Source organism: Rhynchophorus ferrugineus, unplaced genomic scaffold (genome assembly GCF_030347505.1).
Source record: "Rhynchophorus ferrugineus isolate W39M unplaced genomic scaffold, kcgeb_rfMv2 rfM10, whole genome shotgun sequence".
NCBI classification, from domain to species: domain Eukaryota; kingdom Metazoa; phylum Arthropoda; class Insecta; order Coleoptera; family Curculionidae; genus Rhynchophorus; species Rhynchophorus ferrugineus.
This window is the reverse complement of record NW_027472589.1, coordinates 18,779,115-18,804,198: the sequence shown is the minus strand read 5'-3', so window position 1 is coordinate 18,804,198 and position 25,084 is coordinate 18,779,115. Positions and strand designations below refer to the sequence as shown.

The window sequence follows — 25,084 nt, the reverse complement described above, 5'->3', positions numbered from 1 at the left end:
CACTTATGTAAGGAATGTTATAATATGTTTCAATATAGACATTTATTTTAATTAATGTTAGAGGTCAAGCAAATTTCTGATTTTAGATTGAAAATACTGTAAAAATAGGTTTTAGCATCATTATAAGAGAAACATGATTAATTTAATATATTGTGGTCGAATTTAGACCTCAGGGCGATCACTAATTTGAACAAATACCTCTTCTGCCACTCAGAGCGTTTTGGGACCAATAAATAATATTTAGGGAAATTTGACGAGAAATTCATGTGTTTCATGTTTTTTTTTAATTCCTGACTATTTCAGACCGGATATAAATAGTATAATGTTGATTTTATATTTTTAATTTGCTCTGTCTTAATATTTTCTATGAAAAAATAATATTCTCTGGACAGCATTGACATACATTTTTAACACAAAATTGTTTATTATTATATCATTGTTAGGCCCCAGGCACAAATGGCCTTTTTATCGTTGCCGCTGTTAATTATTCTAAAGACAGAAAGCATCCACTTTTTAACTTACTTTTTCTCCGTCACCAGGTGGTTCTATTGGAACCAAATCAGGATGTGTTGGGGGAAGGAGGGAAATGCTCAAATTTCAAAGGAGCGTACAAAGTTTTCATATATTTTTTATCTAAATTAATCAAATATTTGGGTATAATGTTATTGCTGAGTTGATGTGACGGAAAATCGGAAGCCGTTCAGTGTAAAAGCCATTCAGCTTGCTTTTTAAACGCTAAGACCTCGTAGAAATGATGCAGACAACTGTTTTTATGGTGTAATAGTTAGAGCGTTTAGATCCCAAATGAAGGTCACGGGTTCGATAACTTTTTGTTGTTTAGTTAGAACATTTGTCAACTCACCTAGGCTAGGCAGTGGACCTCGGAGTCTGATGCGCTCCTTATTTTCAATCAATGCTTCTTTATTCCTTTTTTTCCTTATACGACCTGCACCGTTACTTGGCCTCTCCATTGTAATATTAAATAAAATAACTGTGTAATTTACTGAGTAAATATGCAATACTAAAAAGAGAAAAATAAAATATTTTTAACAAAAAAAAATTGACCGACTCTAAAAAAAAATAAATAAGGAACTGTTCGGAAAAAAATGTGTTTTTATGTCCTATCTGTAAGATGTGTTTACATTATAAGGGTCTCATTTACAATAGGATATATCTGGGTTTATTTAAATAAAATTCTAAATTAAACAAGATATGGTATAATTCTGAACCATCCACTAAACTGTTGATACAAGGGCTTAACTACTAAAAAATACCCGCTCTAGTATCATATTCAGCGTCAGGGTCTCTTGAAAAAAGGTTCACACTTAACTAATATAAACATGTCTCAAATCTCAGATAAAATATAAACCGCTCGTCGTAGCATACCTATAAGACTATAACCATAGAATAACAGTTTCTCTACAATTATAGTTCCCGACAGATAAGATTGGACCATTCTAATGAGTGAAAGTAACTAGAACGAATCAGTCTGTTCAAGTATTATTGGATATATCAAGTAAGATTCAAGTAGGGAATAAACTTACAAACTCCATAAATTTGGATAAAGAATTTTATTGAACATACACACAGTTAATAACAATTTATTTAAAATAAATCACCAAAGGACGTAGAAAAATCTTATGTACAATAGAATAAATAAAAAATAACTATAATATACAACTAAATTTTTACAGTTATACAGATATACATATATGTACAAAAATCGTTTTTGTACTGGAATAATTAAAAATAAATGTACAATAATATACACGATATATACTACAAAAAGTTAAAAATAATGTACAGTTACATATACACAGGAAGGTTGGTGAATTATAGCTTAGTTAAAGAATATCCAGTCTTAGAACAGTATAGAAACGAAGAACAGCGAATACCAATTGATACAATTTTTTTAAAATTCGGGTTGTAGTTTGACTACTGCGTCTATTACTAATTACGAATCACAGCTCAGAAAACGGAACAGATCACGCTCAGGGTCAGTGGCGACGACGACATCGCATTTCCTAATTGCACTTGATACGAATGCCTACCCAATCGAAAGGAGTACGGCCGAAATCATTAGTTATGACCATTTTCGAAGGTCTTGGTGTAGTCCTCGTACTCTTTATGAGGTAGTTTAATCATCTTGCTCTTCGCACTCCTCTCAGTCGTGCCGCCTGCTGAGTTATCTGAGTAATTGCGGATGCCTGAAAAATAAAGTGACTTGTTATCATCTTAATCTAAACGACACTAGATGGGAACTAACTTGTACTAAAATCAAATTCAGATCTATCAAAACAATATCTGTTCCGCTATTCATTTATGTACCCACTATTGCATCAAGCAGGCCTTGTCGCATCGATCTCAACCAAGTGATGATAAAAAAGCGCCCTGATGAACATGCGATAATTTATTTTACATAACTTTCGTTATTTTATATGCTTCGGAAACTTATCAAATAAATATAGAAGTTGGTGGTGATGCTGTTTTAAAAGCGGTAATTTTGATCTTGATGATAAAGAATGGCCTAAAAGATGAAACTAATTTGACGACATTTAATTACAGGGTCTCAAATAATTTTTTTGAGGTAGCTTTAGCGTATGAACATTTGTTCATTTACTCTTAAAACATTTTTTTAATCTCTCTTTCGTTATATAAGTTCCAGTGTTAACAGTTTAAAAAATCTATATTTTCTCTATTTACTCTCCTATAACTGCCGTAAATGAAATAGGAAATCTTAAAATATATCCCGTCCAATAAAACAGACCAAGCACATCATAGATGACTTTGGATGCAAGCACTTAAATACATTTTTCATTGTGAGGTCGAGAGATTTGAAATAAGGGAGTTACTTTATGGGGTTTATTGATTAGTCTTATACGGTTATTCATTCAATCTATACAAGTGACCTTCGTACATGTCGGAGTAGTTGGTTTCATTTAATATCAGCAATAGCAGCAATTGGAAATGAGTTTTACAGCATTTCCGTATATCTGTAAGTTTTCTACGCATTTTGCCTTCAATTTCAAAAGGTTCAAACCATAATATAGTCTATTCAAAGTTTTTTTGTACATACGTCATCAAGATGTTTAATATATTGCCAGCAGCATTTGTAAATTCGTTTTAGAATCAGACAATATTTTCCTTCTCATTTAATTATAGTTAAAAAGAGACACAATCCTGTCTCATTAACTCGAACATGTAAACGAGTGAGCCTGTCAAAGTCGTCCGGTTGTCAGACGTATGCAAAATTCTTGAAAGCAATAGTGATAAACGGTTATCTATAAAGGTTAACCTATAAACTATTATGGCTGTATAATTAACTGTAGTTTTTAAATGTACTATAAGGTTAAAATAAATTATATTTGATAACATTTTTGTTCAATTATTTTATTTAGATTAGAGAATCTCGTTGTATGTCAAAGGCAAACTGAAGTAAAACTAAGTTGATGCGTCAACATTGCGATGTTTTGATGTCAGAAATTTAGATGACGTATATACAAAAAAAATTGAATACACTATAGTTATTATTTCAAAATTGTTAATAGAATATATACTGGGAAGCTTCTTAATTAAAACAACTAGTCTTAAAACCAGCTTATTTAGGCCTTTTTGTTCCAAAATATTCTCTTAAAGAGACTTATCCCATCGGCAAAGAACGCTGCTTTCTCAAGTGGTGTGAAATAATCTGCAATGGCTTTTCAGTTGTTAAAGTTATGGAAGTCTAACTTAAAGTTGGAGTAGGTTTATAATTATTGCTATAGGAGTAGTTATAATGCCTAATAATGTTCATGTGTTTTTCAAACTCTTTTGATTTTTCGAGAAGTTTACTAACATTATCCCTTTTTGAACATATCTGAAACCAAGCTCGGTAATCGATGTTATAGAACGTTATCAAAATCTTCCATAAGGGTTTTATAACTCACAGATTAATTTCTTCAAATCAAAACGTAAAATAACCAAGATAGGAAAAAAATAAATAAAAATGCGCTCTTAGGGCGTAAAAAATAAATTAAAAAAATATCCCACGATTATATTATTACTCGTGGTAGATAAATGTTAAAACTGTCGAATTTGACAGCTTAGATCGTTGTTTAGTCTGATAGCATTAAAAATTACAGTCAATAGATTGTATCAAAAAATTAATTATGGTCTCAATATTTAATTTCTAATACCGCTCTGTTATAAAATACGAAAGCTAACATAAATTTATACAAATCACCGATAAAAATGAAGTAAGAATATATAATTGACATAAATACAATGCAGTTCAATACTAAACCAATAATTTCAAGACGTACGTACTAGGCAGCGACATTTTTAAATTTGTTTGAGGCGATTAGTTTCAAAATTCGGCTTTTTTAACACGTTAACTTTACCTTACCATAATTTACAAAAAGTTTTTAGAATAGAAAAACAAGTCTTATCGTCTTGTTTAATTATAACAACTATGTACTACCATAAATAATTGGTGAAAAAATAATCTACTTTTTGTTGAATTTGTTGTCTTTCTTTAGAATAATTTTAACTTCGTTAAATAAAAGTTACTTTGAAGAATGAATGCATATTTAAATTTGAGGATAGAAACGTGGATTACATCTTCACACACCCAATATTTGCAAATTTAACCCATTTAACCAAGGCTTTTGTAATCTAAGCCGACTGAAACATTTATAATAGACCTGTATATACACAACGACATAATAAGATCAAGCTTCTTTCAATTGATCTGATAAGTAATTCAGATACATCAACTAGGTATAAAAATAAAGAACATTCATCTTGTTCTTCATGATACTGCTACTAGGTTATCATTCATAAGAGAGTCCTGGACAACGATGTTCCCTTCTTTCTTTCTCTAAGAGCGCTTTTTCAGTTATCCAATGAAGTATCCTTAGTTTCTCTTATGGTAGCTGTTCAGTTTTCTTTGTGTAAAGTTGACTTTCAGCTGTGTATGTCATAATAGGTCTTATCACTACTTTGTAAATTCTTGATTTCACCTTTATTCTTGTTGCTCTTGTAGCCAGTTCTCTTACCTACTACTCTCTCACTACCGAGTAATTAAATATACCTGCAAATTCTAATTCTGCACCTTAATGGCGTTTCTGGCGTTGTCAGCCTTAATATCTTCATATTAAGTTGTTTGGCAGTGCAATATAATAGTTGCTCACATCGTCTATATTTTCTGCTACCAATACATGGTTAGCCATTCTGTATCCTTTCAGTAAAAGATACATTTCTTAATATATTGCCCATAACGATGGTGAACAGGAGAGAACTACGAGAATCATCTTCTTGAATATAACAAGCCACAACTATTGATTCAGTAAGGACTCCTCTTATTTTGGTTTGAATCTGATTTGTTTCGCATATATTTTCCATTGTTTCAACAAATTTATGTATGATTTGCTCGTTGTAAAGAAGATGCATAATATACTTTAACTTCAGACGATCAGATACTTCTTCGAAATCACTAAACCACACGCATGTTCGCTGTGGTATTCAAATGATTTTTCTGTTATCTATTTTATGAAAAAATCCTTGTTGTCCTTGTCCGTTGAGGATAGTAGGATATTAATTTTGTTCTCTTTAATTTTCAGTTTTATTGCCGTACTTAAGAAATTTATACCTCTGTAATTTGAGAGCAGTTTCTGTCTTTTTTTATACATAAGGATAATATTTGACCATTCGGATTTTTCGGATGCGATATGTGACTTGCTATATAAGACATTGACCTCTACTAATACATTTCAGTAATTTGGGTGAAATTATGTCATCTATCTGTCATCTCTTGTCCTTTACAATTTCTATTTTTAGTTTTCGAAGTATGTATGTTCAGTTAGCATCTTGTATTTTCAGGTGTATTTAATTCAAGCTTATTTATTTCTGATTTTTATAGTTAAGCTTTATTGTATATAGTTCTATATAATTTAGTCATGTTCAATTTATTAATCGAAAATAAATATTAGATAAGCAGATTGCTTTCAAACTAATTCGAATTAGTAATGAACAATGACGCAATGCTTTTGCATCTCGTAAAAAGAAAACTGAGCTAGTTTTGAAACTGAGCTAGTTTTGAAACTAATCACCCTATCATTTAATTGACTGAAAATTATCCCTTTATCATAATAAATTACCTGATTATTTCTAAAGGCCAATACAGTTTTGCGGTTGATTTTTTGTGCAGGCGTGACTAACAGCTTTCATTAGTTATACTTACTAGTTGCTTTAAGAATGCCACCGCCAGATGATATAGTATTTGGTTTCAGAAGTTTTGCCTTGCCTGAAAAAAAAAAAGATATATTTGTTGTAGCTGTAAACTTGGGCTGCTTGAAGATAATTCAGTTAACAGTAATCCATCTTCTTTATGAATAAAAGTCAATTATAATGTCCCTAATGACATGGACTAAAGTCCAATTTTAAATATCAAACAACAATATTTAGAGCATATAGTTTAAGAGCTTTTATATGACATTCTATTATTTAAATTTGTTCTACGAAATCAAAAATTAATTTAATTTAAACGCCAGAAAATAAATTATGTATTATAAACATGTTAAAATATCTAAATTTTATCAGAAAATTCAAAGGCTGACGTTCAATATTACATTCACTAGTCACACTGAGTACACACATCAGTTTTACATGATTTTCTCTACTGTTAACAGTAACAAATATATAATTCATGACCTCATTTATTAACACTTTCCCACCAAAGACTACTGAATTTAATTAAGTAGATAGAAACATTTTATACTTGTAGATTCAAATACTTATTACAGTGATTATAGAACTTACCCTGCGAGTGGCCATTAAAATTGTCATACATTAGCTTATTATTAATGGTAACATGTTTGTAGACTGGAAAAAATTAAAAGACATTATTAAAATTGTTTTTTACCACGTGCGAACAAGTTTCGAAACCCTTACCATTTTTTTTCTTAGGCCCAACTGCAATGTCATCCACTCCATTGTCTGAAACTATGCCAAGATGTACAAATATATAACATATACCACAACTTTTAAATTAATGTACATTTCATGGTCAAATAAATATATGTATACTAAGGCTGCGAATTAATTTTAAGGGATTTGCAAAGGGTGATATAGCAAACACTTCTGTAACTATATTTTACAAAATTTTTCTTTTCAGCTTCGAAGATGCCGAATTATGATATTTCAGACTGTCGTCGAAAACTTAAAAAATGCCCTTTTCGTAAAGATCTTCTAACGCTAAAATTATTATAAACGATTTTAATTTTGAAGTGGTAATTTCGATACAGATAACAAAGAATTCCCGAGCCAATTAAACAATAATAAAATCATTATTGCGATAAATGTATTTCAACTGAGCATTTTTCAAATATTATAAATCCATATGCAACTTCAAGAAGAATTTCTTCTTCATCAGAATTTACAAGCTTCCATGAAGTACCAATGTCAGAACAACGGTAAAACTAAAAGTTGAAAACTTAACGCAGCTTATCCAAACACACCAAAGTGATTTAGACACATGACTCAACGTATCAAAGATCCCGAAAAATGGGCGAAAAAAAAACAGCCAAAAGATTATAGCAACAAAATAGAAATCCTATAATTAAGATTGTATTTAACAATAAAACGGTCCAATTGCTCACCATTTGCTCGTTAGATGACAATCAGGAACAAGAACCCTATAACATCTGTCCTGTATGAAGCAACAATAAACAATGGGCAGGAGGCAGCATAACATATTTCAAAGCAAAGTTAATGAACAGTGCTAACTTAAAGTATTACAATATCATACCAGCTACCCCAAAAGAATTAACCAAAGATGTGAAAGATTTAAGAAACATAAAAAATATATAATAAATCTGAACCCAAAGAGAGCAGTGGAATTTGATCTAATACTTGTTAATACAACTGTCTGAAAAAACAGCAACAAAGCTTACCTACCTATATAATGCAATCATTGGACTGAAATCAACTGTAACATGGATCAAATCAACTGGGAAGTGGCGGAATAAACAAAAAGTGGCATAATGTCAAACTCTGGTAAAAAACTAAATGATGTTAAATCATACCGATCCTCTAAATAATTGTAAAGGATTATTTAGTAATTGTATAAACTGACCAAAATAGTTCCAAAGCAATATTAAAATATATTATTTTCCTATATGTTCAAAAGACTCTTCAGAACTAAATAAGATGAATATTCTGAATTAAAAGAAATATGAATAGGCAGTATTTTATCTACTCTATACTGGGGATATGCCTAAACTAGGGGGTATTATTATAGCTACATTTTAAGGATAAAAACACAAAACTGAAAAATAAAACTAAATCAAACTCAAACACACGTACCTATAAACTTTTAAATGAGAAAAAAAACATCGTTCTTGAGATTATTAACTTATAGTCTATTTAAAATACACGTCATCAAAATGTCAAATGTATTGCATATACCAATTTGTAAATTAGTTTTAAAATCTGACACTATTTTAATCTCATTTTATTTTACTTAAAAAGAGATAGAGTGCTCTCTGATGCGCCCGAACTTGTAACAGAATCAGCCTATAACATTCGTCTCGTTGTCAAATGTCTGTAAAATGAATCAAAACACCGAAAAAAGTGTCCTCATGCGAATGAGGATACATCCTCATCTTAACTCTAACAGAGATCAAATTTATGAAATCTTTAAAAATAATGAGTAGTATTTTCGATATAAAAATAATTCAATACAATTACTTCAGAGAAAACTGTTAGTCTGGAAAGCAGTTATACAAAACTTAGGAATATGCAGTTTTTCGAAGGATGTAAGTAATTTTTTCATAACCTGTTACGAAAAAAAGTAACTAAATGGCGTAAAGATAATCCTCGAAGAGGTTTAATGGACATTGCTTTTAAGAGAAAAGAATTTTAGAAAGCATATAAAATTAAGCAAGACTTATTATTTAAATTTAAGTAAGTAGACAAGATGGATATTCATAATGGAACTTGGTTTCACTCTTAGGCTAATAAAAAGAGTGTAAAGACAACAAAAGTTGATGGAAAAAAGTGAAAGTTATTAAAACATTTTATTTTTTTGTAGTCAAGTCATATTTCTTAATAACTCATTGCAGATATATTGTTCTTCATGCTTATTCTTGAGCAGAGTTAGTAAACATGACATGATTCCATGTGGAAATACTAACGATGAATATATAATTAATATATGACTGTAGAAAATTGTATTGTAGGGTATGAAAGATTTGTGCGCATTTTACTAACAGTTATGCAGATATAGCAAAAGTAATGGAATCATGCAGTGATTAAATCTAATTTTATAAAGAAAAACGTACACAGGCAGTAACACAAGACTCTAAGGATAAATTCAGCGATGTCAAAATGATTTAACAAGGTAAACACAGCAACAGTGAAGCGAAGTGAAGGAAACAAAAACCAAACGTAAAAAGGTAAGCAAAATACATTACTTAGATATACAATTGTTGATTAGGTGGATTAGGTCTAAGAGGCTACTACTATATAAATAACGCGCCTAGAACTATATCTCATAGGTGGTGAGTGCAATACAAACATAATAAAATCTACAAACTACTGTGGCTGCATAATTAACTGTAGTTTGAGTCCTTCAATAATATATGCATTAGATGTACTATAAAGTTGTTTTATTATCTTATTTACGAATTTTATGTCAGAGTCAAAATACACCAATAATCAAATTTGATGCGGCCACATTGCGACATGCTGACCTCATAAATAAACTTCACTAACAAGAGATCCATAGCAATGGAGTTTGTTAACTTACAGAAAATATCCCCCAAAATCAATTCACATTCCCTCTACATATATAAATACAAGAAACCACTCACCTCTCTTCCGTTTTCTTCCAACAGCTTGACCGTTATTCTGTTTTCTAATAATTTCTTTAGGCTTATGTCCTTAAAAAAGAAAAACCGGTTATTCTTTTCCTTCTTCGGAATTTTTCCATCGCAAATAATTCAAAACAAAATTTAAAAACACTACTGATATTAAAAAAAAACTTAACAAGTTTAGATTCGATTTTAATTAGTGAGAGAAATAATAAATATCGTTATGGTGACAATTATCGTTGCCGTAATCTTCAAGCATTCGCCAAGGGCCCTGCGATCAAAGTCTTCGTTCTTCTTATGTTCTCTGTGTCTTCTATCTTCTGTGGTCGTTTTTTTTATAAAGAAACGTAAATAACTTAAAAAATAAGTTTTAAAATACCTGATTTACATACACAGCCATACTTGTTATATATGTTTAAAAACGAAAATATTAAAAATACTGAATAATAAAATTAAATATCGTTAATACTGATGTATAAATGTTCTGTGTTCGACCGACGCCGTTAGGTGTTGCTTCGGTCTCTTCTTGGTCGCTGTTTTGGATGCAGTTTACGTGACGTTCTTCCTAGGCCGTCCTCGACCCCTCTTGGGGGGCTGACCGTCGGCGCCTTTTCGCCCTCGCTTAGTTCTCTGTTCTACCGCGGTTCGTTGTTGCGACATGTCGGTCGGGGTGTTTTTCTGAAGGTTCTGCGCCGGCTGGACCGGCTGCGGCGGCGCCTCGTACGTCGGGGCCGAGTCGCCGACCGCTTGTTCGGGGTTAAACTGTCCGTTTTCGGGGTTTTGACTGTTCATGCAGGTGTGAACGGTGCCGATCATCAGACACAACGGATAATTGGCCGAGCACTCTCTCAGTCCGTTGATGTACACGTTCATCACCGATCTCTTGTTGTAGTCGTATTGGCCGTACTCGTCCGGACAATAGTAGCCCTGATCCGGGTACGTCCCGTCGGGGTACAGTTTCCGTGCGGCCAGCGTTTTTATTTTGGGCAAGTCCCTCTGCAAATCGGCGATGGACATCTGCCGCTTGGCCGGATACGAGATGTTGTCTTCCAGCTTCTTCTGTTCGCTCAGTGCCAGATACAGGCTCATGTCTTCCTCGTCCGTCAATTTCCTCTTCTTGGGAGGTAATTGAGCCTTCACCTCCTCCATTTTCGATAATTTGGACGCGTTTGAGGCCAGAAAGGACTGAAGCGAGGCGGAGTTTTGAACAACCTCTCCCAGAGTAGGCACGGGACTGGGATAGTAAGTTGTGGCCGAATGATTTGGCACCAGTTGGGATTTCAGCAGACTGTCCTCGAGCTTGGTAGCGTTGGGAACAGTCGCGGGAGCCATATAGACGGGAGCGTTCTGTACCAATTCGCCCAGCTGGTTGGGGAGGAAAACGGGAGAGGACTCGTCCGCGTTCAAGCGAGCTTTGAGTGCGCCCTCCTCGAGCTTGAGCGTTTTCGGATCCTTTAAGGTCGCCGTCGCAGCGGCTGAGCTTTGGGATATCGCATCCTCCAGCTGAGCGCTATAGAAGATGGGAGACGGATTGTTCGAGCGCGATTTGAAACTGCTGTCCTCCAGCTTGGGAGAGGAGCGAGCTTTGGAGCTGACGGTCGCGGATTTCGACGACGATGCCTTCTTCGAATCTAAAACCGTCGGATAGAGCCCGGGATAAGGATGTCGCGATGGTTTGGGCGTTTTACGAGCTTCGTTTTCCGACTGGGAACTAGATTTGCTGGTTTTGGACGATGACAATCCACTCTGTGTCTTGGGGACGATACCCGATAAGGGATTGGAATAAAAAAGATTGCTCGGTTGTATTAGCGGCAACTGAGAGTTATGGGACATGCTCGTGGCCGCTGCCGGATAATAAGCGGCCGCTTGGGTGGTGTTGGAGAGCTTCACGGCGCTCGTCGTGATGGCTTGGGTCTCGGCAACCGCGCTATCCTGATAGTACGAGACGGTGTAACCCTGTCCTGGTTCGAAATAGGACTGGCTCGTGGCCTGCTGGGGAACCTGCACGTATTGCACCTTCTGGGCGTCGAAATTTCTACCGGATGCGTCCATCTTTTTATTGTCCGACTGTATTAACTCATTAAAGTACGCATTCTCCTCGGGCACGGTCAGTCCCGACACCAAGCTGTCGTCGAACAGGTTCGAGTCTTTGATGAGGACGTTAGCGGTCGAGTCCGAGATGGCGTTTGTATCGTCGCCGCACTGGCCCACGAACACGGCCTGATCCTGATCCAAAACAGCGTTCACGTCGTTCAGTGTTCTGGTGATCGCACCGAATTCTTCGTTCTTCGCACTCTTCTCGCCGTGCAACAGGTTTGGATTGATTTCTGGCGTCTCTTGACCGACGAACAAACCGTCCTGGTTGGCGTGGAGCGCGTCATAATTATAACTATTCGAATTGTGATAGGTTAAGCTACTATAGACTTCTGAATTTACGTTAGTTATGTTCGAATTATTAGCAGACAAAAATAAAGCGTTTAAATTATAATTTGAGTAATTAGACGATTCCTCTTGAGGAAGTTCGTTTGGAATTTCTTCCTGGAACAGGCAAAAAGAGACGCGTTAGAGGCGTGAAATGATTTGACGTACCTTCTGCAATAATAACATTATTATCATGCGACTTTGACATTTGTTTTTCCTTGAACAAGCAGCACAATATTTCAATCGGTTGAAGCGACCTCTGTACCTTCTCGTTCATCTTCTCCACGGAAGGATCCTTCGATCTGGCTCTAGCCTGCTGCTGTCTCTTGGGAACCTACAGTCAAGAATTAATTGGCCAACTGCTACTCAAACTGGTGTCTTACAACTCAACTAAGTTTACAGAAAAAAATGATAGTCCGGGTCGGTCTACTGTTACGAAAACTGAAAAGCACTAGCTGATACCGATCGGACAATACTAGGTTCAATTTACATTATTAAACAATTGATAAGAACCAATGGACGACTTGGAAAATATATTACTGATGAGTAATATGAAGCCGTTAAAGCATTAACAGAATAGGCATGATGACAGATTTTTAAAAACTACTCCAAGATATTTTAATCTAATTTACTAAAAGTAATATTATTTGTATCTGCAAAATAACGGTGGTTTTACCCTAACTTGGTCTTTTGAATGCAATTTCTATAAGCTATATCCTCTAAAATCTACTCTAGCCCTAACCCAAATTGTCTTAGTCTACAAACCCTTATGTAATATTTTGCCAGAAATCTTTCAAGAATCCTAACAGAACCAATGATCAGCCAAGTTTTTGAAAAAGTACCCAAACTCAAAAATCCTAATTTATCCTAAAATAGTATGATTTTTTGAACAAAGAACAATAAAAATTCTATACGCGGCTATATGGAGTTCCAAAAATCTATTAAACTTCCACTCCTCTTCGCCTAGATACTTAACTAAACCTCTCCAAGACTCAACAAGTATGTATCCGTATAAATTACAAACATTGCTGATTTTATAAGCAATATACGGACTGCCCGATCCAATTCAGTGGCCATTCTTTTAGTATCCACATGATCTCTCTATTTACCAAATTGTCAGTCAGGATATCATGTTTACAGGAAATATACATGTACAGCCTAAAGGCTAATGCAGATACCTTTGGGTATCGTTATACCATCATCCATCCCAAAAATTATGCGTCCTAAATTCTGCAGATTCCTTAGAGAAGAGAATATACCAGACATCCTGTTCGAACTATTGACTTTTTATTTATGGAATAATTAATTTCGACAGTATAACAAATTCTATTAGATTATCAGAATAACATCCAATTAGGAATTTTCAATTGACCTGTTAGTCCAAGATTTCGATAACGTTTGACATGAAAGACGACCTTCCACAAGTTTCAGAAGCAATACACAGCAACAGCTCTTACCTCTCGGCCGTTAAATTAAGGTAGATGTATTACAAGACAAATTATCTGCTTACTGTACACATGTGATATACGTTGAACGGAAAATATCACCATGGCTATATTTACTGATGATACTGTTATATTTGCTAGTGGAGGCAGTAACAAAAAACCAACCAAAAAATTGTAACATACAAATAAAAATATAAATAACTGGATCCAGACATGGAGGGTGAATCAATGCTTAGTGAACCCACATATAAATAAACTGCATATACACCATAGTGTCTTGGGATCAATGTTGATACAAAATATGAGAGAGACCCCATTGGTAACTAGTTAGATAATTGGACGAAAACCTGAATTATACCAATGTAATAAGTTTCTATTGTACAAACAAGTTCTGCAAAAAATAGTAGAGATAAAAGTCCTTTGGAATAAAGTACTAAGGAGTATCATACAAGCATCCAAATACAATATGTTAGTATAATTCCAGATAGACATGATTATTTATACCGAGACACAAGGAGGGGTTCCTCTCTATAATGTTAACATTGAAGTACTGTAACTCTTGGATGATATATTCTGACTAAAAAAATTAAATTCAGCCTAGCAAAAGCCGCAGTTTGATTAAAAAAGATTTTTGGCAAATTTGAGCCATTTATGGAAGCAATGAAGTCTGATATTTATGAGTATCAAAATAAGTAAATAAATGATTCTGAAACCGTGACGTTACACACTAAAATAAATATAAACCAGTGATCTTTTAGAATCCTCTTGTCCTATATTATTATTATATATTATAGTTTTAGTAGTTCTTTACTGTCATCATACCTATTTCAGCCAAGTATAAAAAATAACACTATACTACAAAAATCTGCACAACAAAACGAAACAGTACTCACAGTAGATTTGGGCTGTTGGAAGGTAACCCTTCCAGATCCATTTCCGCTTTTCGAACTCTTAGTGGTGGTTTCTGAAGTCTTGGGATAGATAGTCTTTTTGCTTTGGCACAATTGGGTGTCCGGGACGACCGAGATGCGCGATTTGTTTGTGTCGAAATCGGAGAAGGCCGTGTCGTTCCACTGGGACTCCTCCTCGTTCCACCACGACCAGGTATCGATGGCGTTCTTCCCATTGGCGAGCGGTTTCTGCAACGGTCCCTCCATGCCGTAATTGAAAAGTTCGGTGTGTTGCGGCAAGGAGTCGTCGTTGTTCTTCTGGAGCGACAGGTAAGCCCCCAACGACCTTTTGTTCTGGTGCCACGACTCCGCGTCGGTCTTGTGACTAGATTTGAGCTGGTCGGGATTTTTCGATGTGGACGTCCTGCGTCGCTTTAAACCCTTCCCCTCTTTAGATGCCTTCTTGGACGCGTGGTTCCCCACTGGAAACTTATCCAGGGCTTCGGCGCACTGCACCAACGGCAGTCGAACCTTTAGAGATCCGTTAGGTTCGGGCTTATCGTTACCTTTACTCAAAGTTTGGTCTTGAGTGTCACGCGGTGATGAAATTGTAGTTATTTCCACTACTGGTTCGATATCTTTGGCTGTTACAACGGTGTCTGACGACTCCCCATCGCCGGAGGATATTTTCATCTGATCCAGAGACAACAACGTTTCGCTTAAGTCGGATAGCGACGCGGATTCCTTCGGGGAACCCTCGTCGATAATCAAACTGTCGGACACCGACAGCATCGTCGGACTGTTGGCGTACAGAATCACCTGTTGGTCCTCCGGCTCGAGCGAGACCGTCTGGTTGTCTTTGTCGGAAGCGACGGAACCAAGTTCCGCTAGCGGTAGCGCGTCGGTTTCCTCGACTGCAAACGACTGAAAGAATTCGATTAATTTGGATGACGGCTTCTCCCGGTTTACATCGGAGGAAGCCTCCTTTAGAGGCGCTTTGGGTTCGCCGGTCGCTTTACTGATAGTTGACAATTTGTTAGTGTCGGCGTTTGCTTCGTCTGGATCGCAGCCCAAAGACTCCTCGCTACTGTTGGCGATAGACAATCGCTCAACAGTAGAGTCGCACTCCAACTGTTTTTCGGATTTATTTCTATTTTTGATGACCCTTCGGGCAGCATTAGCATCGTCCGATTCTGAAAATATAAGATTTTCTGATATAAATTAATGATAATACTTTAAAAGAAACATTAGATTCGTTTACCGCTATGCATCATAGAATGATATCAGATATCATCATATCCAAACTCAGACTACTAAGAACTTATAAGCTGTTCAGAGAGAAGCCTATTTTTATTAAAGTCTCATTAAGGTCTACATAAAAATCTCATTAAAGTAAGTAATAAATCAGTATAGATAGATCTTAACATTTAACTTTAGTTGTAAATTGGGTACTTTCATACACAGACATTGTAATTAAACATATTAATATATTAAATAAACAGAGAACAAATAAAATTTTATACGCATTTTATCACGAAATTAAAGACAAAAATGAAGATATTTTGGATAAAACTATATTTCAAAATGATGATACCCCATCTATCGAACATTTTAGATACATTATGAGGTCTATAAATTAATATTAAGCATTTAAAACAGGTGGTACTACTGTGATTTAGATAGCATCCGGTACATTTGTAGCCAACTTCGTGTTGAAGCCTCATTTTAAAATTTCATCGAAGAATGAATTGTACTGAATACTGAATTTGTACCTAGTAAATCGCATTATTGTATTGTATTATATATACGACTGAAAGCCATGGAATGCTGTGTGAAACTTAAGATAACCATGCTCCATCGATTTCAACATGTGAATACCATGTATCATGTACCCAACATGTTTAAAAAGTATTGATTTTGATACCGACAAAGAACGTTTTGGACAGCCAAAAAAGACTTGAAGGCATTACTCAACGGTGATGCCTGTTAAACGCAAGAAGAATGTGCAGAATTGTTGGGAGTAACACAAGAATCCATTTCGATAGTGGGAAAAACGGCACGAATACAAGCAAATATATAACAATGTTATTCTTCAACATGACAATACCTCGACCATATGTTAATGAAACTATGTTATGAAAACATATTTTGAAATATTAAAACGGGAAGTGTTACTCCACCCGCCGTATTCTCCACACCTTGCTTCTTTTGATTACTATTTGTTCTAACACATGAGTCGTGACCTGACTGAACAGCGCTTCACTTCTTATGGAGGTATTAAAAATGGGTCGATTCATGGATACCCTTAAGAGATTGTTCATTCGAGATGAAATTCGCAATTTTCCTGAAAGGTGACAAAAACTATCGGGTTAATATTTAAGTTCAGAAGGACAGTAGGGTAGTAAAAACTTCTATATTAGCAAAAAATCTGATATTAAACTGCATTTTAGGAGACAGTGGTTATTAGGTATGAAATGTATGAAAAGCCTGTTATCTCCTTACAAAATTATTGGAAACCTTACAAGAAGAATACGATATAGAACTGCTTCATTACATAGTTTTAAAGGAAAATGATAACAATTGAAGATAAGACATAATATGAATTTAGTATTGAATTAAAAAAAATAGTTTACACAAAGATATTTTCATTTCATATAACTACACATTGTCATATTCATATTATTATATAATACACATTTCTATGTATGTAATAAACATATTAACAATTGTATATTAAATTTAATTATCGTATTACTTAAATAATTTTAGAGATCATCAAATGGAATATGCAATTTCAAACAAAAATTGTATTAAAACAAAACATATTTTCTTTATAATCCCAAATATTTAAATATAACAATGCTACGGATGACTAACTTCTATCGGTGATGACTAAGCACTATCTAAATTAGATTTAATACAAATTTGACATTATTATGTATTCTTTTATACATTCAGAGTTCAAAAATATCCTCAAGTTAAACCAATGAAATAAAATTAATATAAGCAACAATTTTGATATATAAAAGAAATTAATTCTACAACTGTAATTAATATTTTATGACATAAACCAATTTTTTAGACATGGGGTTACTATCTCTTAGCAAGCCATATATATCTTTCTGATATTGGTTTTTGTAATTCATATAATATAACACGTTATGACCGTATACCCGGTTGTTCCGGAAAAATGGTTAAAATAAAATAGTTTTTAAGTATCTTAAACCTTACATCATTTTCCGATAGGATTTCTTTTAATAAAACCGTTCATTAAATTATAAAAATAATCAAAGCTCGTCCATATCAGTTGCAGAAATTATATATTTGAATACAATTGATATTACAATTTGATCTTCTTAAAAAGAAACTTACAAAACATTGTCTTAAAAATTTTCGATAGTGCTAAAATAATGTTCTAAAACTTCTTATTCGGCAAATAACCATGAACTTTTTTTTTATCTCTGGCTCTAGTAAAACTTGTTTTTATAATGCGGTGAAGAACTATTTAAACATTTAGTTGATTTTCTAATTAAACTTAACAATTTGTTAATTTAGCGTAAACCTTCAATTGATATGTTAGACTATACCCAAAAGAAATATGGTACATAATGTTCGGTTATGTTTAATATTCATTATTATATTGATTTCCATATTGAGATTTGAGCGGTTTGGTCACTTCAAAGGAAGGCGGGAACAGTTTTTTGAGCTTCGACACTACATCCGCCAGAGGCGTTGATGCCAAAAATCAAGAATATCATATAAATACGAAACAGCCAATGCAGTTTGAAAAATGTAGAATTCGTTTTAAACTCCAAGCGGATCTTTTTCTTCTCATTTTACCCTAGTTAAAAAGGGACACAAAGCTAATGCGTCGGAACATGTAAGCGAATCAATCTATAAAATCGATTTATGTTGGTAGTGGTCGACCCTATTGTCAAATGTCTATAAAATTCTTCAATGCCTTACTAATAGTAATTAGAATAAAACTTTGTAAACCAAAAGTCCAATTTGAAGCGGCAACATTGTGACTTTTGACGCCATAAATTTTTAAGGCCTGCATTGGCTGTTTTATTGGATAGACTATAGGTGAACATAATCTTTTTGATATCACGGACTTTGGTTCGAAAATATTCAGTATATTTAGTGCTGACGGTGTGAGCGGCATAGTGAAAATTTTGGTGTTGTGTGTTAGTTTGAAATGAAATAATTGTGTCATACTGTTGAGTTATAGCGAATCCTAATTAATAGTGACCACAAAGGTGTTAAAATGCTTAAATTCCACTGGATTATGAAAAATGTAAGTTAACCGCGAAACGCCCGTTTTTATAACTTTTTTTAGGAAAATATTCCCGGTACGCCATATTGGTAAATCCGGTGAAGAGCGTTAATTTAGAATTTCAAGGAAGGTTCCAAACCTAAGCTGTGTTTTTAATGTTAGCTTTGACAGTTATTTAGTGAGGAAAAATCTTTATTATGAAGTTTAACCAGAATGCAATAAGTTCCATTTAAATTTGAGTTATAATTAATTGTTAAAAACGTATTTCAAATGACAACTTTTCACTAATTATCTTAAAATCATATAAAATACTAATATATTAGTATTAATCTTGACTCAAGAAGTCATTCAGTAAACGAACCTATTATTTAGAATTGTACTTACCACTAATCCCGTTCAACCTACCGCAGTGTAGGTCAAATTGATCGAAGTAAGCCTTGGCTTTGACTGCGTTAATGGTCTCGAAACTAGGAAGCATCGAACCGTTACTGGATGGAGTTTGGATGTTCAGTAAACGATTGTCGATGGGATTATTATCGGTCGTGTCGCACTAAACGTAAAAATATGATACATAAAAACTCCACAAGCACCTCTCAAAAAACTAAATACCTCCGCTTGTATGGGCAACTCTACTGATGATTCATCCTGAGGCTTATTTAAACTACTGTTATCGTTATTAGAGTCCCTGGTAGCGGTATTTTCAGACGAAGTCTTCTGAATATCTTCATTCTGGTTCGACTGCACGCAAACATCATTCTCTTCCACTGTTTTATCACTCACGACACATTCTTTTTGAACTACATTGTCTACAGACTTGCTCTGTTGCTTGGCTTCATCACTACTCTCCCTTGATATAACGGACTCCCTGTCTTGGTCGTTCTCCAAAATGGTTGGATCTGAAGGTTTTTCATATTTCGTTGCATCATCGACGCTAGTATTTGAATTTTCGTTCATGGATGGCACACTGACGCTTATCTGAGTATTGTCACTGTTTTGAGTCTCGTTGCTACCTGAGAGTGTCTGATTTTCTATAGTCTGAGCCGGGACAGGAGCTTGGACTTGATTTTCGTTCGGTTCTGTCGTGTTTTCCTTCAAGGTGATATTGTCTTGGTTAACGGAAGGCCGGTCAAGTTCATTCGTATGACTGTCCTTTATTACGGGTGTTTCGGGAGTGACAATCCTTAATTCCTGCTCTTCCTCAGTTTGCGCGGAAGCCTCCACCATGTCGCCAACGCGTGCGCTTTTCAGGTCTTCCGAAAACGACGACTTCGAATTGTCACTATCACTTGGTACCGTTATAGTCTATAAAGAAAAAAAAAACATAAAATATCGAAGCTAAACACCATGAACGACAAATTACCTTAATATCTTCGGAAACCAGCACGACACCGTCATCATCGCTGTCGTCATCCAAGATAACAATGTCTGTCTTGATGCCCAACTTGTGTTCCGACTTCATGTGAGTCCCACCGAATATATCGTTATCATGCGCGTCCGGTCGTTTCGGACAACCCCACACACCCTCCTGAAAAACATTCTTCGATTCCAAAAACCCAAAACTATTATTTCCAAATCGAACCATCGGTTTCCTTTCGGCTAAGATTTGGGAGAAAGTCGAATTCGAATTGGCGAGGTTCGAAAAGAATATTTGGGACAAGTCGCATCGGGGTTTCCAGTTGCTGTCGAACACTTCGGTTTCGACGACGTTCTTTCTACTATCCTCATCGTAATATGAGGTGTCGTTCTGTTTTTTCTTGTAATACCTAACGTAAATAGGAAATGAGGATAGTACAATTCATCTGTGTATGAGATATGTTCAAAAAATAACCAGAATTTCTTTCAGGCTTTAATGTTTTCCCCTTTAAAGTAGCCTTTCCCTCTTTACACATTATGCGCTTTTAAAATACAGTACTTCACTTAGTCAAATTAGTATTTTTAATTTATAACGATTTGATTGAACACTTATGATAGGCTTTGCGTTATAAGTAATTTTTTCATAGAGGAATTTAGCAGACAATAAATTAAATTATTGCCACTGAGTGAAGTGGGATAATTAAACATAAGTGGTTGGTACTGAAATGCTCTTGGTTAATATCAAAATACGACTTGTTCGGAGACTGTAGTAAAGTTAATGATGTGAAGTGAACAAGATTATAATACATCTTGTATGATTGGTTGGTTTAGCGCATGCACATTTCGATAATCTACAAGAAGTTGTGTTCATTATGTGCTAATTCTATGGTTATGTATTTATAGACTTGTCAATTTCTTATGTTTGTGAAAATTTTATAAAATTCATAAAAAAATAACAAAACAAGTTTTTTATTAGTGATATAGAAAATTATTACTGTGAAGCTGACAAATTGAGTTTATGAATATACATTAATCCCAGTAAGTATATGTTATAAATTACTATATTATATATTATTATATACTATACATTACTCATATAAAATCCATTCAGAAATGTAACTAACATTAAAAATATTAATAAAAATCCGTAAATTATAATTTCATAATAAATTATAATATACTCTAGATGTACTCCTCACATGTAAATATTCTTTCGTAAAGTATGTTAAGTAAGTTTCATAGTTTTATCAATGTTAGTGTCATTGTTCCTAATGGTTATCAGAGTGCAAGAATACGTTTAATAAGGCTAATAATAGAATTAGTACTGACAGTGTTGCAGACACTATTGAAAGAATATGCACTACAGCGCATATATACAAGGATATAAATGCTACTAGATGAAAAATATAAAATTACAAGATAGATAGGGATATTGGTGGTATAAAGAAAGCCAATGCAAAGGAAATACATCAACAATATATGAATAATTGAATATACCCATGTTGTTACTTCGATATTGAAATTACCATATTCAACATAAACTTTATTTTCTCTCTTTCATTTTCATTAATGTTTTAAATACCTTAGTTAAAAGCTTTTGTTTATATTGTTTTCAGTAATTTATTAAAGAAGAAAGGTATATTAGTAAATTTGAGTAACATGATAAGTATCTATTGATACAACTTTGATTTTATTTTGGGTTAAGCTTTTCAACTTTGAATTCCATTAAATCTCCTAAATTATTGTTAACTGTATTTGCATTGTGATAAATTGTTTTTTAAAGAACAACCTTAGTTACCATCAAACATAACGAAACTAAATGATTAAATGAAATGAAGTGCGCCTGCGCTCAACTGGCCAATCATATCTTACATCTTGTTAATTTCCCTGTAGTCTCTTATACTCATTCTCTTTAATTTACAAACAACAGTATGGATCAACAATTGTCTAACTGTATCATAACGTGTCATTTTTTCCACGATGAAATTATACTACTTTTCAATCAGTCCAGCACAGCCCAAGAAATTTCTATATTCCGATTACTTTCTGAACAGACCTAGTATTATATCCACCTATTATTTTGTCCTACCTATTATAATGCACACACATATCCCTGACGGAATATAACGGGTCGTTTTCCATTTTCTCAAATATCTCATCCAGTATTGGTATTTTCCTGAGCTCCCTCTTAGTCTTTTTGAGAACCTTATACATGTACTATAGAAAAAATTAAATAATTAACAATCATGACAAGAAAATTTTATGGGGCGACCTCACCGATTCAATGGTGGGACCTTCCTTTTCTGGCCTGCTCTTTTTCAATCTTTGGAAAATGATAAAGCCTCTGACGATGTTATCTTTATTATTATAAGTCGACACTCTAGCTAGGAAATACCTAGAACATGGAAGAAAACATAAAAATTATGAGCTTCAAGGCTTTAAATTTCAAAGCTCTAAGCAATATTCTAATACATTCAATCATCATGCAACCATAATGAATAATTCTCCATTAAGATTAGGAAAGCATATTTTTTAATGAATTATAACATAAATATCATAGTCAAAATGGTAAATATAGAGTAGCGTAAAACGAAATTTAGGTTTTTCCTAATATGTAAGTATTATATGCCAATCACTAGCAATGAAGCCATCACTAATAGTTTTTGAAATTTATCTAAATAAAATCATTTTGAAAAACATGAAAAAACCGAAATTGCTTTATCCTCTAACCCTTTATTTAGTCTAAATGAAAATGAAATTTTATAATATTATGAACAATGTGGCCCATTCACATTTTACACTCCTTATCTTTTATTGATTGATAGAGAATTCCTACCTGGTTGTTATGATTTGATAAAATTATCTGCTAAGTCATAAAAATGTAAATGCTCCATTGTACTATAAAATTTATCTTTTGGACACACATTTAAAAAATGTTTAATGCAATAATTACCTGAATATACCTGCCCATAATACCTGGTGCTCCATAACATCAGTCGAAACCCGTACCCTCAGTAAAATGTGCATTATCCTATCCAATCGGTTCAACAAACAATCCCTTAGTAACATTTTTATCCTACGTGACTCCCTTTTTACTACTTTCTACAATAAAATTAATCAACATTTTCAAGAATACCTTAATATTATGTAGAAACATACCATATTTAGATACTTCTGACTGGTGAAAAAATTCCTAATAACATCACAGACAAATACAAGTATTTCGCTCATTATATCCAAATATTTCTCTATATACATGATACCAATTTTTTTATAATTAGTTGTGATGAAAACTAAGTCCTTTGTGACTGCTTCTTTTAAGTGTTTACCCGAAAACAACTCAACTTGTGACTCTAAAATACTACATAAAAATCCAAATTTTAGGTTATAGGTTATATTCAATTTAAATATATATCCTTACTCTCTGTATTTTTCTATAGCTTCAATAAATTTATATTCACTCTCTGATTCTAATCCTACTAGTTGATGTAAAGCTTCTCTAGTTTCATTTCTATAACTTTCAACAGCCTCTTCCTCTTCCTCATCATCGACTTAAATAAAATTAATTAGTCTCTTAATACTCTTAATGTCAACTAAATGACTTACTTAATGATACCACCTCGTCTGGGTCATTTTTTACAGACTTGTTAATAAATAACTTAGGCTTCTGCTCAGGAGGAGGTGTTGTGGTAACTAAGAAATGAATGTCATTATGCATTTTCATAAAAAGTATTTAATTTTACTAACCTAAATCTTGCTCTATATTATGTAATGTATCAGGTGGTCTAGAATGTTTCTCTGCACTATTTGAATCTTCCTCCTTATTGAAATTATTGAACCACTCCACCGAATCCATTATGTCAGTATCTAACATAAAATAAATTTCTATTGGAAAAGGTATACATAACAAATAGAATATACATGTAAACAAACCACTAATTATATCTGAGGCATTTTAAAAATGCCATCAGCATATTCAATTAGAATACAACAACGCCTAGACAGAACATTTTGCATTTTGATAATGCCTTTTAAAATTGTGATTGTTGACAAAACAAATATATCAGGCTTAAAAACTTCAAGTTTAAGGCTATTATAACAAATCCTTGTTATATAGACATTATTTCGTCTCTGAGCTTCCAAACAGGACCGAAACTTAAGAATTCCCTATTTATACCAAATGATGCCAAGAATAATAATATAACACATTAATTATTGATTGATGCTAGGACCAGGAATTGACTGACGTTTGGTATACGACAATAACAAAGAAGTTTTGTTCGGAGAGGATAATATCTATCAGACTTACCGATATTGTTTTGAATTTAGCTATATTTCCATAAACAGTCAATTTTCAACAAAGCTGCATATGTCACTCGTACGCCTAAAAATAGTAGAGGAGAATAACAAACATGGCTGCTGTCTAGGATTTCTATTGGAACTGGGGAAATCAATACATCTTATAACGACAATACACTTATACATTCACAAGAAGATTCCACATTAACAAATCACTTTTAACAATTCACAAAAACACCAAACAACACTTTAAAATCTTAAAATCGATCTAAATACAACACATTCTTGTAAAGGAACTTGACTTTTATGTTAGAGCAATATCGCCAATACCTAAAATGTCAAACGGCTATATAACAGGATAACCAACAGTTTAAATTATTAATTACTTTGTTGCTTGTACTATATAAATATTTATAGAACACATATATGAACACAGTTATTGATACTATATATTTATATGTAATATTTTAATATAAAATATTTCTATATTCGATTCGAGATATTCTGATTTTGATACATAATATCATAAAATGTTATCGGTTGTATATG

At 33.7% G+C, this 25,084-nt stretch overlaps 1 protein-coding gene across 3 annotated transcripts; it reads right to left on the bottom strand.

Moving 5' to 3' along the window:
• Positions 1-1,556: 1,556 nt before the first annotated feature.
• On the bottom strand, positions 1,557-24,872 carry LOC143203813 (uncharacterized). 3 transcript variants are annotated; one of them, XM_076416106.1, is made up of 18 exons: positions 24,546-24,872; positions 23,984-24,103; positions 23,843-23,929; positions 23,658-23,787; positions 23,396-23,597; positions 23,190-23,338; positions 22,514-22,631; positions 22,326-22,453; positions 20,463-20,646; positions 20,244-20,408; positions 19,493-20,185; positions 19,268-19,433; positions 14,611-15,800; positions 9,852-12,389; positions 6,931-6,981; positions 6,799-6,861; positions 6,138-6,283; positions 1,557-2,207 (listed from the first exon to the last, which is right to left on the bottom strand). In XM_076416106.1, exons 2-14 carry the CDS (start codon positions 24,090-24,092, stop codon positions 10,401-10,403), a joined length of 5,310 nt encoding a protein of 1,769 aa, XP_076272221.1. In that variant the 5' UTR covers positions 24,093-24,103; positions 24,546-24,872; the 3' UTR covers positions 1,557-2,207; positions 6,138-6,283; positions 6,799-6,861; positions 6,931-6,981; positions 9,852-10,400. The 3 variants fall into 3 exon arrangements, with proteins under 3 accessions (XP_076272221.1, XP_076272219.1, XP_076272220.1); XM_076416104.1 differs by having other exon boundaries at positions 20,244-20,646; XM_076416105.1 differs by having other exon boundaries at positions 6,221-6,283; positions 20,244-20,646.
• Between the last annotated feature and the right edge of the window lie 212 nt (positions 24,873-25,084).